Consider the following 13,506-nt stretch of genomic DNA (forward strand, 5'->3'; position numbering starts at 1 on the left):
GCAACTGGCTCCTCAAATGCCAAAAGCTTGGAGATTCCTTCTGTAACCAATATTGCATATAATACATTTATGCCCAATCATACATGCCTTCCAAAATAAAAGACATCTCCCTTGGCCAAATACCCCACAAGCTGCTGCCTTACCAAAAATTACTCCCCTTGGAGAACCCAGAGCAGGACTATCCCATAAAGAACCCTAATACAATAAGATTAAGCCAGTCCTCCTAGTTTTGCCCTAGGGATGAAGTCCTACTCCTGATTTCATTAGGGAACTCAAGGGAGGGGGGAGAGAAGGGCGTGGTCATGCAAAGAAACGGGCGTGTCCCAGGCGACAGGGGGCGTGGCCGCTTGATTTGTGGAGCTCCAGTTCTGCCCCTGCCCGCCCGGTGCTGTATGCTACATAGCTGAGGGTCTGTGGGCAGCCTGGCAGAAGTGGGCATTGGGCAAGGTGCTTGCTTGCTGCTAACCGGACCTGTTAGCTATGGTGCGAGGTCATTGCTCGAATGCTTTTTTTCACGATCAGTTGAAATGGCAGCTATTAAATCTACCTTTGCATTGTCTGCAGCTAAAGTAAAAAAATAAAAAAAGGTGCCCGTGCAGAGGAAATGGCAGCCTTTGATCATTCACTGCCCAGGGAGGACTATAGTGGGCAGATACAGACCTAAACCGGCGGGGGCCGGATAATATTCACGGCCGGCTGTGTAGACGGGGCCATTTTTTTTTTCAAAAGGGGGGGGGGGGGCATTATTTCTCTTTCCACCGACGTTGGCCAAATTAGGAAGAAAGTCGGTGCAGCTCTGATGGGTTCCCCCCCCCCTCCTCCCGAAAGCAATGGGAAACCCGCTGCAGCCCGTTCGGCCGCTCTTTTAGAAACATTGCGGTAAAGACGAAATCGTCTATAGCGCTAATGCCCGTCTATCTATGTACGTGCAAAAAGAGCTATCGGGGAGGGAAAAGAAAAGTCCAATTAAAACTCCCCCCCCTTGAAAAATAAATCTTGCAGCGTCGAAAACTCCCTTCTGCTAAAAAAAAAAAAAAAGCCCATCTCTTCGAATCATGGCGATCGCGCACTTTTTTTTTCTTCTTAAACGCGAGGCAAGGTAGAGCCTTGAAAGGTTAGGTCTCTGCGCAGAAGCCTTAGCAAGCTGAGCCCTGCAATGAAGCCTCAGTGAGGAGGAGGAGGAGGGGATGGAACCCACCCAGTGCGGCAGAGGCGACGGATCCGCTCTTCCGCGGGGGGGCGCGTTAACCCCCTTGATCTGAGCTGCCCCCTCCCCACCCCCCTTTTCCTTTGTGGCTCCTGCCTACCTTGCCCGGCAGGTTTCCCTTTCGCGGGCGCTGGGCCTGTCGCAAAGCAGCCCACACCACTTTTGTTGTTCCGTGGGGGTCGCGTTGCCTAGCGCAGGGGAGAAAGGGAGGCGCCAGGGGAGGGTGGCGATGGTATAATCTCCTGCTGGGGATGATGATTGCACTCCACACGCCACAGGCCGTTCGCTCCAGAAGAGCTGGGAGCCGCCAAGAGCCCGGGAGGACTATTTCTCTCTTTCCTCCGTGCATAATCTAAGCCGAACCAGCCCTGGGATTTAAGCATTTCAGATGCAACGAGGGGACTCGGGAGCCGATCTGCATTCTTCAATAGGCGTTTTGCAAACATTTTACTGAAGTGCGGACAAACTTCCTTTTTTTTTTTTTTTTTTAAATGTTAACCTAGTGCAAAGGAAGACATTGCTTGATTTCTTTTTTTTTTTTTTAATTTGGGTTAATGAGGCTGCCGAGGAACTAGCCGTCCCAGACAGGTGATGGGCGTTTTGGCCGCGTTCCGGACGGGCTCCTCAGCTTTCCCTCCGGGCTTCTGATCTGCCCAGAAACCTGCGGAGCCGCCGGATCCGAGAAGCCCCCCGGATCCGAGGGCGCGAGCGCGCCGGCGCGCGTGCACCGGAGGCAGCGACAGAGAGCGAGAGAGAGAGAGGGCGAAATCGGCTGCGCGCTGCTTTGCGCGAGACCTAGCGCCCCTTTCCGCGCTGCACTGTAGAATACGGATAAAGCGGCTTTGGCCACGGATAAGCAGCCTCGCGCGCCAGATGCCACTGAATCGTCCGGCGGCAGGAGCCGGGCTGAAGCTCCTACGTCCCGACCTTGCTCTTCGTTGCGGGGGAAAGCGCCTTCCGACGCGATGAGGATCTGGGCTCGGATTTTGCTCATAGCCCTGGGCTACCTGGCCTTTGCGACTTCTGAGGTAGGTGAGGAGGACTTTCGCGCGCGCTGACACTTGCAAATAGCTGCTTATCTACATAGGGTGCGCTTGTGACTTTGCAGGTTAAGGTCCAGCCTTGCAATAACAAGGGCTTTAAAAGATTACAGGTGCACAGCACTTGGCTCGCTTAAGTTATAGACTAATAACTTCTACATCTGTTGCATGCACTGTATTTTTTTTTTTCTGTGTGCTGGCAAGAAGTTGCAAGGCTAAATTGTTAATAAGGAAGCAGATCCATTGTAGGGGGGGGGGGGGGGGCATGCAATTTGTAATACAGAATAGTGTAAGCCGCCTTAGATTCTGAAATCAAAGGTTCAAGGCGGCCTCCAGGGAAGATAATGCTCTTTTTCTTTAAAACCTTTTGCATGCTGTTTTTGCAGGAAATTCCTATGCCTTCCATCAAAAGTAGGGGTAACATTATTCCTTTTCCGCTGGGATTAATAACAGGTGGAAAGGAAATATTTGGCACGTTTCTTTTAATGAGAGAGGAAATGACAGGGGACCTTGCCAGGAAAGAATTTAAAAAAAGCAGAATTCCATTGTATTTGTGGGGCAAGTGGTGATAAAAACATTTTGAGATAAGAGCACCGGCATCTATGACTATGACACAACTCTCTCCCCCCCCCCCAAACGCTTTGTACTATTGTGGCCACTTTTAAAGAAAGGCCAGGCACACAGAGAGCACTAGGTAGAGAAGGAACCTGTTAACAAGGCACAGCTCTTTCTATCTTGGTGGTCAGTTTAGAAGAGAGACGGGAAAAGTGTAGTTACTTACCTGTAACGTAGGTTCTCCGTGGACAGCAAGATAAGTCAGCCACATTGGGAGCTGATGGGACATCACCCCTATGTGGCTGACTCATCCTGCTTGACCTAGGAGAACTGTTGGGACATGTTTTTGCTCAGATTTGGCCACCGCCGGGAGCCGAGTGGTTCGGACTACTGAATCTGATCGTTTGGGGCGAGTTGCCTTAAATTTGCACTCCCCAGCGCAAAATGAGACCGAGCCCTTCCTAAGCAGAACAGATGAACTTTTGTGGGAAGGTTTCTCGCCTTAGGCGTTACATCCCTGGGGGGCCCCGGACAGACTTGGAGGGGGAGGGGAAGAGAGGACATGTTCTGAGGCCTTTGGGGATTAGAACCTTAACTAGCTTGCAAACTTTATTTTATTGCCCTGGGAGACTTTTAATAAGGGAAACCGTCTTCCAGATTATGTCGCGCGAACAGATATTTTTAATCGGCCTTACAGAGAGTGCCACGGAGGGGAGGGGGCTCAAGACAGTTCCCTTGTCGATGTCTCTCGATACAGAAAGCAGTCAGTCCCACACCAGGGGAAGGGGAGTTATAGGTCGGGGGTGCATTTGCCTCTGGAATCCTAATGATCCCTGAAGGCAGATTCGCCCTAAGTCAGGCTTTGCCAGATGTTAGAGAGCACATCTGTTTGCAGAAGTGGGAATAACGCGACTGTTTCTCTCTTTCTTGTTCCGCCCCGGCGTGTGAAGGAAGCGGAGATCCCCCAGGAGCTGCTCGAGAAACTGGCTCACAGCGAGATTAAAAGCATCAGCGACCTGCAGCGCCTCCTGGAGATTGATTCCGTAGGTAAATTCCCTTTCTCTCCTTCCTACTCTTTCCTCCCCCTTCTTTTTCTTTTGGATTTTTTTTTCCAGAGAAGGGTGGCACCTTGGTCAGAGAATGACCCGGTTTGCTCTTCGGCTTCTGTTTGTTATGAATGACTTGGCATTACGTAAGGCACCGAGTGGAAGGACCCGAAATCCAGCTGCTGCTGAGTCAAACCAGCTGCAGAAAATGCAGTCGCGATCTTATCTCGGGGACTTCAAAAGGGCAGGGCTCTGGTAGTTCTTTAGTTCTTTCAGGTGTTTTTTTTTTTTAAAATTTATAACATTTTATTGAAGGAATCAAATAAATATACAATAATATAATACAATAAGATGTTCATTACAATTATATTCACAATTCTAATTTTTCCATACATATTGCTATCGTTCCTCCAAAATATATTTCCATATGACCTATTTCATACCTCTATACACTCCCCTTGTTCCCTTCCCCCCCCTTGTTTTATTTCCAATTCTAACATTGTAATGAATGAATTAAACAAATATACAATTCAAGAATTTCCATACATATTACTATCATCCCTCCTATTCCCTCCCCTCCCCCAGAATGGAAGGTGACGCAAATTACCAGATGTTGGAATGCAACAAATGTTTTCAAAGCTTCAATATAAAACATTAAGAATCATACTCCGTGCTCTAGAGGAAAGATTTTGAATATAGGGGTCCCAAATTTTCAAAGAGATGAGTTCGTCTAGGAAATGTACGAACCTCCCAAACCTCAAATAAAATTAAACGATGGAGTTGGTTCCTCCAATGCCAAAAACTAGGAGGATCTTTCTGTAACCAATATTGCAAAATGCATTTATGACCAATCGTACGTGCCTTTTGAAATAAAATGCTTCTTCCTTGTCCAAAAACCCCACAAGCAGCAGGTTTACCAAATAACACTCCCCTTGGACATTCCACTAGTTTCTTACTGTGCCTGTAATGTAAAGTGGATGGAATGAAAAAAAAAAAAAAAAATCAGGGAAGGTGGAGGAGTAGGAACATGGTCCTCCCCGGGAAAATAGTCACTTTGGTGATGCCCTGTATTGAAAACAAAAATGACCTGTTAAGGAAAATGCTTGAAGATAAACTCATCTTTTGAAATGCAAATTAGTCTGCACCTGGAGCTTTACGTTTGAAGGTTTTTTATGTAGGTTCTTGGGTTATAGTGCACCATTAACTTTGCAAACCTCAGTTGGAGATAAGTTGCCTTCCCGCTGATCTTACTGCAGACTATAAACTGATGGGATCCTGTCTGGCTTCTGCCATGTCTAAAGCAGAAGATCAGCCTCCTTTTCTCAAAAGCGGATATTTGCATTTTGAAAACTATTAACAGAATTATAAATTCTAGGGGGGCTCCTTTCACTAAGCTACGCTAATGGTTTTAGGGCACGCTAACGCCTCCATAGAGCTGGCGGTAGTTTTTCCGCATAGCGCAGGGGTTAGCGCGTGCTAAAAACGCTTCCGCAGCTTAGTAAAAGGAGCCCTACGTCTTGCAGAAAACTGGAAATGGCTCTTCCACACGACTTTTTCTTTTGAAGAAGCCAGGCTCTCCGTACTCTGTTGCTATTCCATGGTATCTTGTGTCTCCTATAGATTTTTGCTGTAGATTGACAGTCCCTTGTAAAAGTCTTCACATCCCTGTACGTTTTGTACCAGGGCTGTTCAAAAAGTATCTGACCTTTATTCATAAAAATATACTCGTATGTTCTGCTGTCTGAAAAACACATCTCAGAGTGCATTAAAGTGGGAGCTTGTTTTACTGATTTATATAATATTCTCTACATTTTCAACTAGAGGTCTGTACGGGAACGGGGATCGCAAACCCACGGGGACCCCCCTCCCTCTAGCCATCAGGACTACCACGGGGATGGAAGGCTTTGAAAACAGGGTTCGTCCATATAATATAATGGACACGTCAGCCTTAGTAAAAGAGGGGGTTTATAAGTTAATTACCTGAACAGAAAACAAAAAAAGGGTTCCACCAAAGAGATTCCACAAGGAAAACAGCAGCGCAAACACAAAAGAAACTGTGGAATTGATGATCCTGTCAGAAGTAATTGCTGCTTTTTATGGGGACGGGCGAGGATGAAAATAATTCCTTGTGGGGATGAGTAGGGACAGAGAGGATCCTGATGGGGACAGAGAGAATCCTGACGGGGACGGAGAGGATCCTGGCGGGGATGGGTGGGATTTCTGTCCCCGCGCAACTCTCAACCTAAAAGAATAATCAGGTACTGCCAGGTACTTGTAACCTGGACCTGGCCGCTGTTGGAAACAGGATATTGGGCTAGATCAGTGGGCTTCAACTCCAACCCTTTGCAGGGCCACATTTTGGATTTGTAGGTACTTGGAGGGCCTCAGAAAAAATAGTTAATGTCTTATTAAAGAAATGACAATTTTGCATGAAGTAAAACTCTTTATAGTTTAAAAACTCTTTCCTTTTGGCTAAGTTTTAATAATAATGTAATACAGTGCTCCCACGCGAATTTTGTGGTCCGTGATTCACGGTCCCGTTCATTCGCAGTATTTTCCGACCGGGCAGGAGAGGGCAGCAAGAGAGGGCAGCTGGAGTGCCAGCGAGTGAAGGAAATCACTCGCGGTATGCTCCGACCACCTCGTCCTGTACTAAAGTCGGGCCTCGCCAATCAGGAGCCGCGAGTCAAAGCTCCCACTACACTCACTACACTCAAAACATTCACTTCCTGTTAGGGTTAGGTTTTAATCATGATTTTGGGAACCCTTTTAGTGGATATCTGGAAGGTCCTGATTTGTTTAGACTCCTCAAGCCCCTCCCAAGGGACGAGGCCTGAGGAGTCTGAGCAAATCGGGGCCTTCCAGATGGTACACTGACAAATCCGACGGGCTGCAATTCTCGTGCGCGCAGTTGTCGGGGCGCATTTATCCTGTGTGGATTTGTCGGGGTACCGGTTTGATGCGTATTTATTAGGGCTATCCTGAGAACCTGACTGGCTTGTGATCCTCTAATACAGGGTTGGGAACTGCTGCTCTTAACCCTTTCAGGACCAAGGGACATATTTGTCCCATAACTTTAAAATCCTATAAATTTTGATTGGGATAGTCTACAGTTCTAAATTTGATATGTACGGATTCCATAGGATACTGCCTTTATGTAAACAAACCGGTTCCGACATTCATTCATTAGCGTCGTTGCCAGATTGACGAGAAGATTCACTTGCCACACTGTCCATAAGCCAGAAGTGTGATTTTTTAAAATAAAAATAATGATATTTCACAAAAAAAAATCAATTTTTTGGCATCTGCAAACCCTTTTTACCATAAAAATGTCATCAAAACCACAAAAATTGGCCTACGATCCTTATGGTCCTGAAAGGGTTAACTAGCTAGGTTAAGGCAGTTCATGGGTGGAGTTAGGGCAGAGCTGGTTAGCGACAATATTCAGTCCACTAACCGGCTCAATAGTTGCATAAAGTTAGGGTTTAAAACTTTATATGCAAAGTTAAACAGGCATTGGTCTATCAGCCGATGCACGGTTAACTTCCAGGTTGCCAGATGTATCATTCCGGGAACTACATTTGCTCTGGCATTGAATATCCAAGATTAAGTCAGCCCATGGCTGGAAGTAGCTTATATTGACCCTTATATAGATAGAGGGGCGTTTTCAATAGGACGTCTAATTTGGTCATTTTGGAAAAAAAGCATCCAGAAATCCAGTAGAGAAAATGTCCTTTCTCAAAACAATCGGACATCTGTCCTTTATTTTTGAGATCGACCTTATGTAGATGTCTTGGTCCTTTAGTACGTCTTATCTTTTGTAGCTATTCTCAAATATAAAAACGTCCACATGAAAAACGCACAAAAGCAAGTTTTTCAGATGTACCCAGCTACCTTGTCTGAAAGGCCATCAGCTGATCGCGGCGGGGAAATCCCCCATCAGCCGGTTTTGGTGCAGTCCTGCCGTCTCAGCTGATCGTGGATCCCCCCCTGCCAGGATCAGCTGAATCAACAGGGAGAAAAAAAAAGTGTCTCTCCCTCCCTCACACCCACTGATCCCCTCCCCCCCCCGACATCCCCAGACGCCTACCCCCGACATCCCTCAACAGCCCTGTACCAAATCAGTAGGAGGGAAGCCCACTCCCTCCTGCCTATAGGGCTGCGTGCTCAGAATGACAGGCCTTCCCCCCTCCCAATGCATCCTGGGAGTGAGGGAGGGACAGACACTTTAATTTTTCTCCCTGTCAATTCAGCTGATCCTAGCAGGGGAATCCACGATCAGCTGAGCTGGCAGGACTGCACCAAAACCGGCTCAGCTGATGGGAATCCCCCCGCCGTGATCAGCTGATGGGAAGCCTACTGTTTTCCCCCCCCCCCCTCTTTGGGTCGTGGGAGGGGGGGGTCGTAACCACTGGGGGAGTAAGGGGAGGTCATGCCTTAAACCCTCCAGTCTTGTTAGTTTGGACACCTTTGTGGAACTTAGACGCAACTAAAACAGACCAAACCTCCTGCGTATTAAGTTCTGCCTAGGACAGTCCTTGGAAAGCTTCGGTGATCCCTGCAGGATGTCCAGGCCTAAGCCCACCCTTAACACACCTTCCAACCCGCCTCTTTGAGCTCTGGACATTCAGCAGCTTAAAAGTGCCGCTGAACGTCCAGAAAGTTGATTTTGATCATCAGCACTCGGGACGTCCCGGCTATTAGGACATCGAAGTGCCGACTTAGCTGGGTTTTTGGATGGTGGTTTCAAAGTTCTGATTACGCGCCTCATAGCGTTCAGGTGGCTAACGTGATTTTTTTTGCCGGCATTATAACCGGGCACTCGCATTTCTCTGCCACTTGTATGTGTGTATGTATGGAATATGAGAGTCGTTATGAGTCAGCATTTGTACGTAAGTGGCAGCAGGGTGACTTAAGAGCTGTTCTGTAAGGTTCTGCGTAAGTCACGCAGGACTACATTCTATAAATGGCGCCCAAAGTTAGGTGCCGTGAGGATCCGCGCTAAGCTAGTATTTTGTAAAGGGCGCTCTGTACGGAGTGCCCTTGGATAGAGCAATAGCTTCGTGTGCATTTTGGGCCTGATTCTATTGGCGCCTAAGGTCTTCGGTGCCGTTAGGGGCGGCTGTCAATCATCCGCTAGGCACGGTTTACAGAATCGCGCCTTGCGGTGTGTAAACATGTGTAGGTGGCGTCGGGCGTTGAATCCTTAGGTGCGTTGCCATGTAGGCCAGGGTTTTCTTGGCCTAAATGAGTTCGTCTGAAGTAGGCCATGATGCCATTAACGCTTTTCGACATTCGCTCCTGACCTTGGTCACCTAACGGACCCCCCTTCAGTCCCTTCAGAATGCTGCTGCACGTCTCGTATTCCGTGAGAGAGTCACTGTGCTCATATTACCCCTCTGCTCAAGTCGCTTCATTGGCTCCCCATCCGCTGATGTAACCGCGGGTTCGTAGATGTAAGTCTGATATTAGGCTGCTTTAGCATTGTATAATGCAGTGATTCCCAACCCTGTCCTGGAGGAACACCAGGCCAATCGGATTTTCAGGCTAGCCCTAATGAATATGCATGAGAGAGATTTGCATATGATGGAAGTGATAGGCATGCAAATTTGCTTCATGCATATTCATTAGGGCTAGCCTGAAAACCCAATTGGCCTGGTGTTCCTCCAGGACAGGGTTGGGAACCACTGGTATAATGGAATCTAGATGTCTAGATTTTCTACTGGAAGAAAGCATGTTAGGGGGGAAGATGTGTCTCACTAGTAGAGCTGTTGTCTCTGCAGCCAGAGGTTGTGAGATCAAATCCCAGTGCTGCTCCTTGTAATTGTAATTTATTTCTTATATACCGCTACATCCATTAGGTTCTAAGCCAGGGGTGTCCAATGTCAGTCCTCGAGGGCCGCAATCCAGTCGGGTTTTCAGGATTTCCCCAATGAATATGCATGAGATCTATTAGCATACAATGAAAGCAGTGCATGCAAATAGACCTCATGTATATTCATTGGGGAAATCCTGAAAATCCGACTGGACTGCGGCCCTCGAGGACCAACATTGGACACCCCTGTTCTAAGCGGTTTACAGAAAATATACATTAAAATTATAAGTAAGAAAGGTACTTAGAAATTCCCTTACTGTCCCGAAGGCTCACAATCTAACTAAAGTACCTAGAGAGTAATAAAGAAGTGAAAAGTAGATATAGAGGAAAAATAAGAAAATAAACATTCTAACAAGACTGTATTGAACTATGCACTTTGGAAGGTAGAAGAGAGGAGAGAAAGGAATAGATGCAGAAGGAGGAACCGTTGAACAAAAGAATTCTGGAGAAATTTAAATGATAGAAATAGAACAAAACAAAAACAAGTGGCAAAACAATGAATAAGATTAAAAATAATTCATAAACTAGAAAAAAAAAAGAAAAATAAAAACATTGTCTTCAATCCACGGTTTCAGCTTCAATTTAACTTGAAAACTAAATATATAACAAAGGAAAATAAACTCAGAAAAAGAAACTAAGATCAAAGACAAAAGCAAAAATTAGAAATCAACAATAAAAATTATAAAAGACAAAAGAAAAGAAAAAAATAAAAAAGTAGTCGGAAGGAGACGGAACAGTAGATGACTTAACTGTCCGCCATCTTGTTAGAACATCTTGTGATATAGAATATGCACTTAGCCCTCAACTGCTTTGGTGCCTAAATTTAGGCAACCTTTGGAGAGCGTAGGTAGCTTCAGTGATTATAATGATCCAAAAATGGCAGCTTATTCCAGTGACAGCAGAAAATGGACACAACCTTTGTCCGAGCTTTAGATTCTCTTCCTGAAAGCCTTAATGGTGCACAGTTCTTGTGGTTAAAACCAGTGCGCTATGTAACCATATTTTGAGAAATTGTCTCTGTTGTCCATGGGAAGGTGTGGCTCACTGGTAGAGCTGCTGCCTCTGCATCCAAAGGTTGTGAGATCAAATCCCAGTGCTGCTCCACGTGACCCTGGCAGAAATTTGAAGAGTAGGAGTAGCAACATTCCAGAGCTGAGATGATGATGTCATAATGCCTCAGTCCACCAGTGCCTAAGAGCCAGCCTCATCAGTGATGTCACAATGGCTTGATTGTCCTATTCTCAGCTCACATAAGAATTGCTATGCTAGGACAGACTGAAGGTGTGGCTCACTGGTAGAGCTGCTGCCTCCGCATCCAAAGGTTGCGAGATCAAATCCCAGTGCTGCTCCACGTGACCCTGAGCAAGTCACTTAATCCTCCAGTGTCCACTGATTTGAAATGCCAAAGCCACAAAAGGCGGCATACAAGTCCCTATTCCCTTTCATCAAGCCCAACTCAGGTCCCAAGTAGCAGGCAGAAATTTGAAGAGTAGGAGTAGCAACATTCCAGAGCTGAGATGATGATGTCATAATGCCTCATTCCACCAGTGCCTAAGAGCCAGCCTCATCAGTGATGTCACAATGGCTTGATTGTCCTATTCTCAGCTCACATAAGAATTGCTATGCTAGGACAGACTGAAGGTGTGGCTCACTGGTAGAGCTGCTGCCTCTGCATCCAGAGGTTGCGAGATCAAATCCCAGTGCTGCTCCACGGTGACCCTGGGCAAGTCACTTAAGGGCCCAAAAGTTAGGCCCCGTTCAGCGCGATTCAAGTAGAATTGGGTGCTGTTTAATGAATCACGCTGAGCGGCACTTATTTTGGAGGTGCCCAAGATATAGGCCAGCTCTAGGCACAACTAAAAGTTAGACGCCTATGTGAGGGCTTAAGCACGCTTAAGACCAGCGATCCTGCAACGAGGCGCTTAACACATAGCCACGCCCAACATGCATAGCGCCTATTTTTTTGAAGGCCGCCTATATTTTTAGAGGCGCCTCGTTACAGAATCGCTCTTTCTTGATAGGCGCCTAAGTTTCAGTTATTGCTGATTTAAAAAGCTTAATTTAGATAGGCACCTAGCTAGTTGGGCACCTCCAAAATAGGCACCGGATACAGAATTTGGGCCTTAATCCCCCAGTGCCAAAGCCACAGAAAGGTAGTATACAAGTCCCCATTCCCTTCCCTTCCCTTTCACTCAGGGGCGGAAAATTTCATGGCGACACCAGAAAGTATTTCTTCACAGAGAGAGTGGTTGGTCATTGGAACAAGCTTCCAGTGCAGGTGATCGAGGCAGACAGCGTGCCAGACTTTAAGAATAAATGGGATACCCATGTGGGATCCCTACGAGGGTCAAGATAAGGAAATTGGGTCATTAGGGCATAGACAGGGGGGTGGGTAAGCAGAGTGGGCAGACTTGATGGGCTGTAGCCCTTTTCTGCCGTCATCTTCTATGTTTCTATGGATTTCACTAAGGCTTGACCGGGCTACTCAAGAACCACACACATAACAAAATTTCTTATATACCGCAGCTACCTCGCGGTTCTGTGCGGTTAACAAAAATTAAAATACAAGTATACATGGTATAAACACACTTAATTAGTTAAAATATTTACCAACTAGATCAATCTTCATAAATTTTCTAAATGCCAAAGAAGAAGTAGAGCTAGCAAGATACATCTTAATTTGTTTATCCCGTAATGCTGCCTGATACGCTAAGATCTTACTAAAGAAGCGTTTATACACACATCCTTTTACAGAAGGAAAATTGAAGAGCCGAAGATCACGTAGATGTTTTCTATTGGCAAATATAAAATGATCCCATGAGACAACTGGGTAATAACCCACTGAGAGCCTTGAACCAGATAAGATACAGCTGAACTGCCCTGTTTGTTTGTTTTTGGTTTGTGTTTAAGGTTATCTTCCTCCTGAAAGGTGAATCTTCTCCCCACTCCCAGGTCTGTGGAAGACTGGAACAAGGTTTTTCTCCAGGATTTCTCCATACTTAGTACCTCCAGAGCCCCACCCTTTCTGGATATTGTCTGTCGGTTTTTTTCTTTTGCAACTTTCGAAGTTTGTTATTATTGAGGGTTGTATTCTGTATTATTGCCTTTTGAGATTTGTTATGGGAAAGAAGTTTTTTTTTTCCCCATGCTATGCCTATTGATGGTTACGGATGCTTGGGCAAGGAGCTATACTGGAGATACAGGTGGAGCGCCAGCCAAAGGGACCACCTGTTAATCAGTTTCTCTATCTCCGCCTGCTGGTAGATGTGTGCTATCCCATCGGTCTCTGGATTCATCTGCTGCTGTTGCTAGGGAAGGAAAAATTATGTTCTTACCTGCTAATTTTCTTTCCCTTAGACGCAGCAGATGAATCCAGAGCCCCACCCTTTCTGGATATTGTCTCTCGGTTTTTTCTTTTGCAACTTTCGCAGTTTGTTATTATGGCAGGTTGTTTTCTGTATTATTGCATTTTGAGATTTGTTATGGGAAAGAAGTTTTTTTTTTCCCCATGCTATGCCTATTGATGGTTACGGATGCTTGGGCAAGGAGCTATACTAGATAAACAGGAGGAGTGCCAGCCAATAGGACCACCTGTTAATCAGTTTCTCTATCTCCGCCTGCTGGTAGAAGTGTGCTATCCCATTGGTCTCTGGATTCATCTGCTGCGTCTAAGGGAAAGAAAATTAACAGGTAAGAACATAATTTTTCCATCTTTTCCTTACTTCTGCAAAGCATCTGTGCCACATAATGCTGCCAGTAGAGATGGTACCAGCAGGATGACAT

At 46.1% G+C, this 13,506-nt stretch overlaps 1 protein-coding gene across 3 annotated transcripts in view; it reads left to right on the forward strand.

Moving 5' to 3' along the window:
• The first annotated feature begins 378 nt into the window (after positions 1-378).
• Positions 379-13,506, forward strand: part of PDGFA (platelet derived growth factor subunit A) — an 88,401-nt gene continuing 75,273 nt past the window's right edge. The window contains exons 1-2 of one of the 3 annotated variants that reach the window (XM_033914893.1): positions 379-483; positions 3,753-3,849. In XM_033914893.1, coding sequence (XP_033770784.1) covers positions 481-483; positions 3,753-3,849 — 100 coding nt within the window. In that variant the 5' untranslated portion in view covers positions 379-480. Of the gene's footprint in view, positions 484-1,700; positions 2,236-3,752; positions 3,850-13,506 lie in introns of those variants that run through there. The other 2 variants (XM_033914892.1, XM_033914894.1) reach the window with 2 other exon arrangements.

Source organism: Geotrypetes seraphini, chromosome 11 (assembly GCF_902459505.1).
Source record: "Geotrypetes seraphini chromosome 11, aGeoSer1.1, whole genome shotgun sequence".
Taxonomy (NCBI): Eukaryota; Metazoa; Chordata; class Amphibia; order Gymnophiona; family Dermophiidae; genus Geotrypetes; species Geotrypetes seraphini.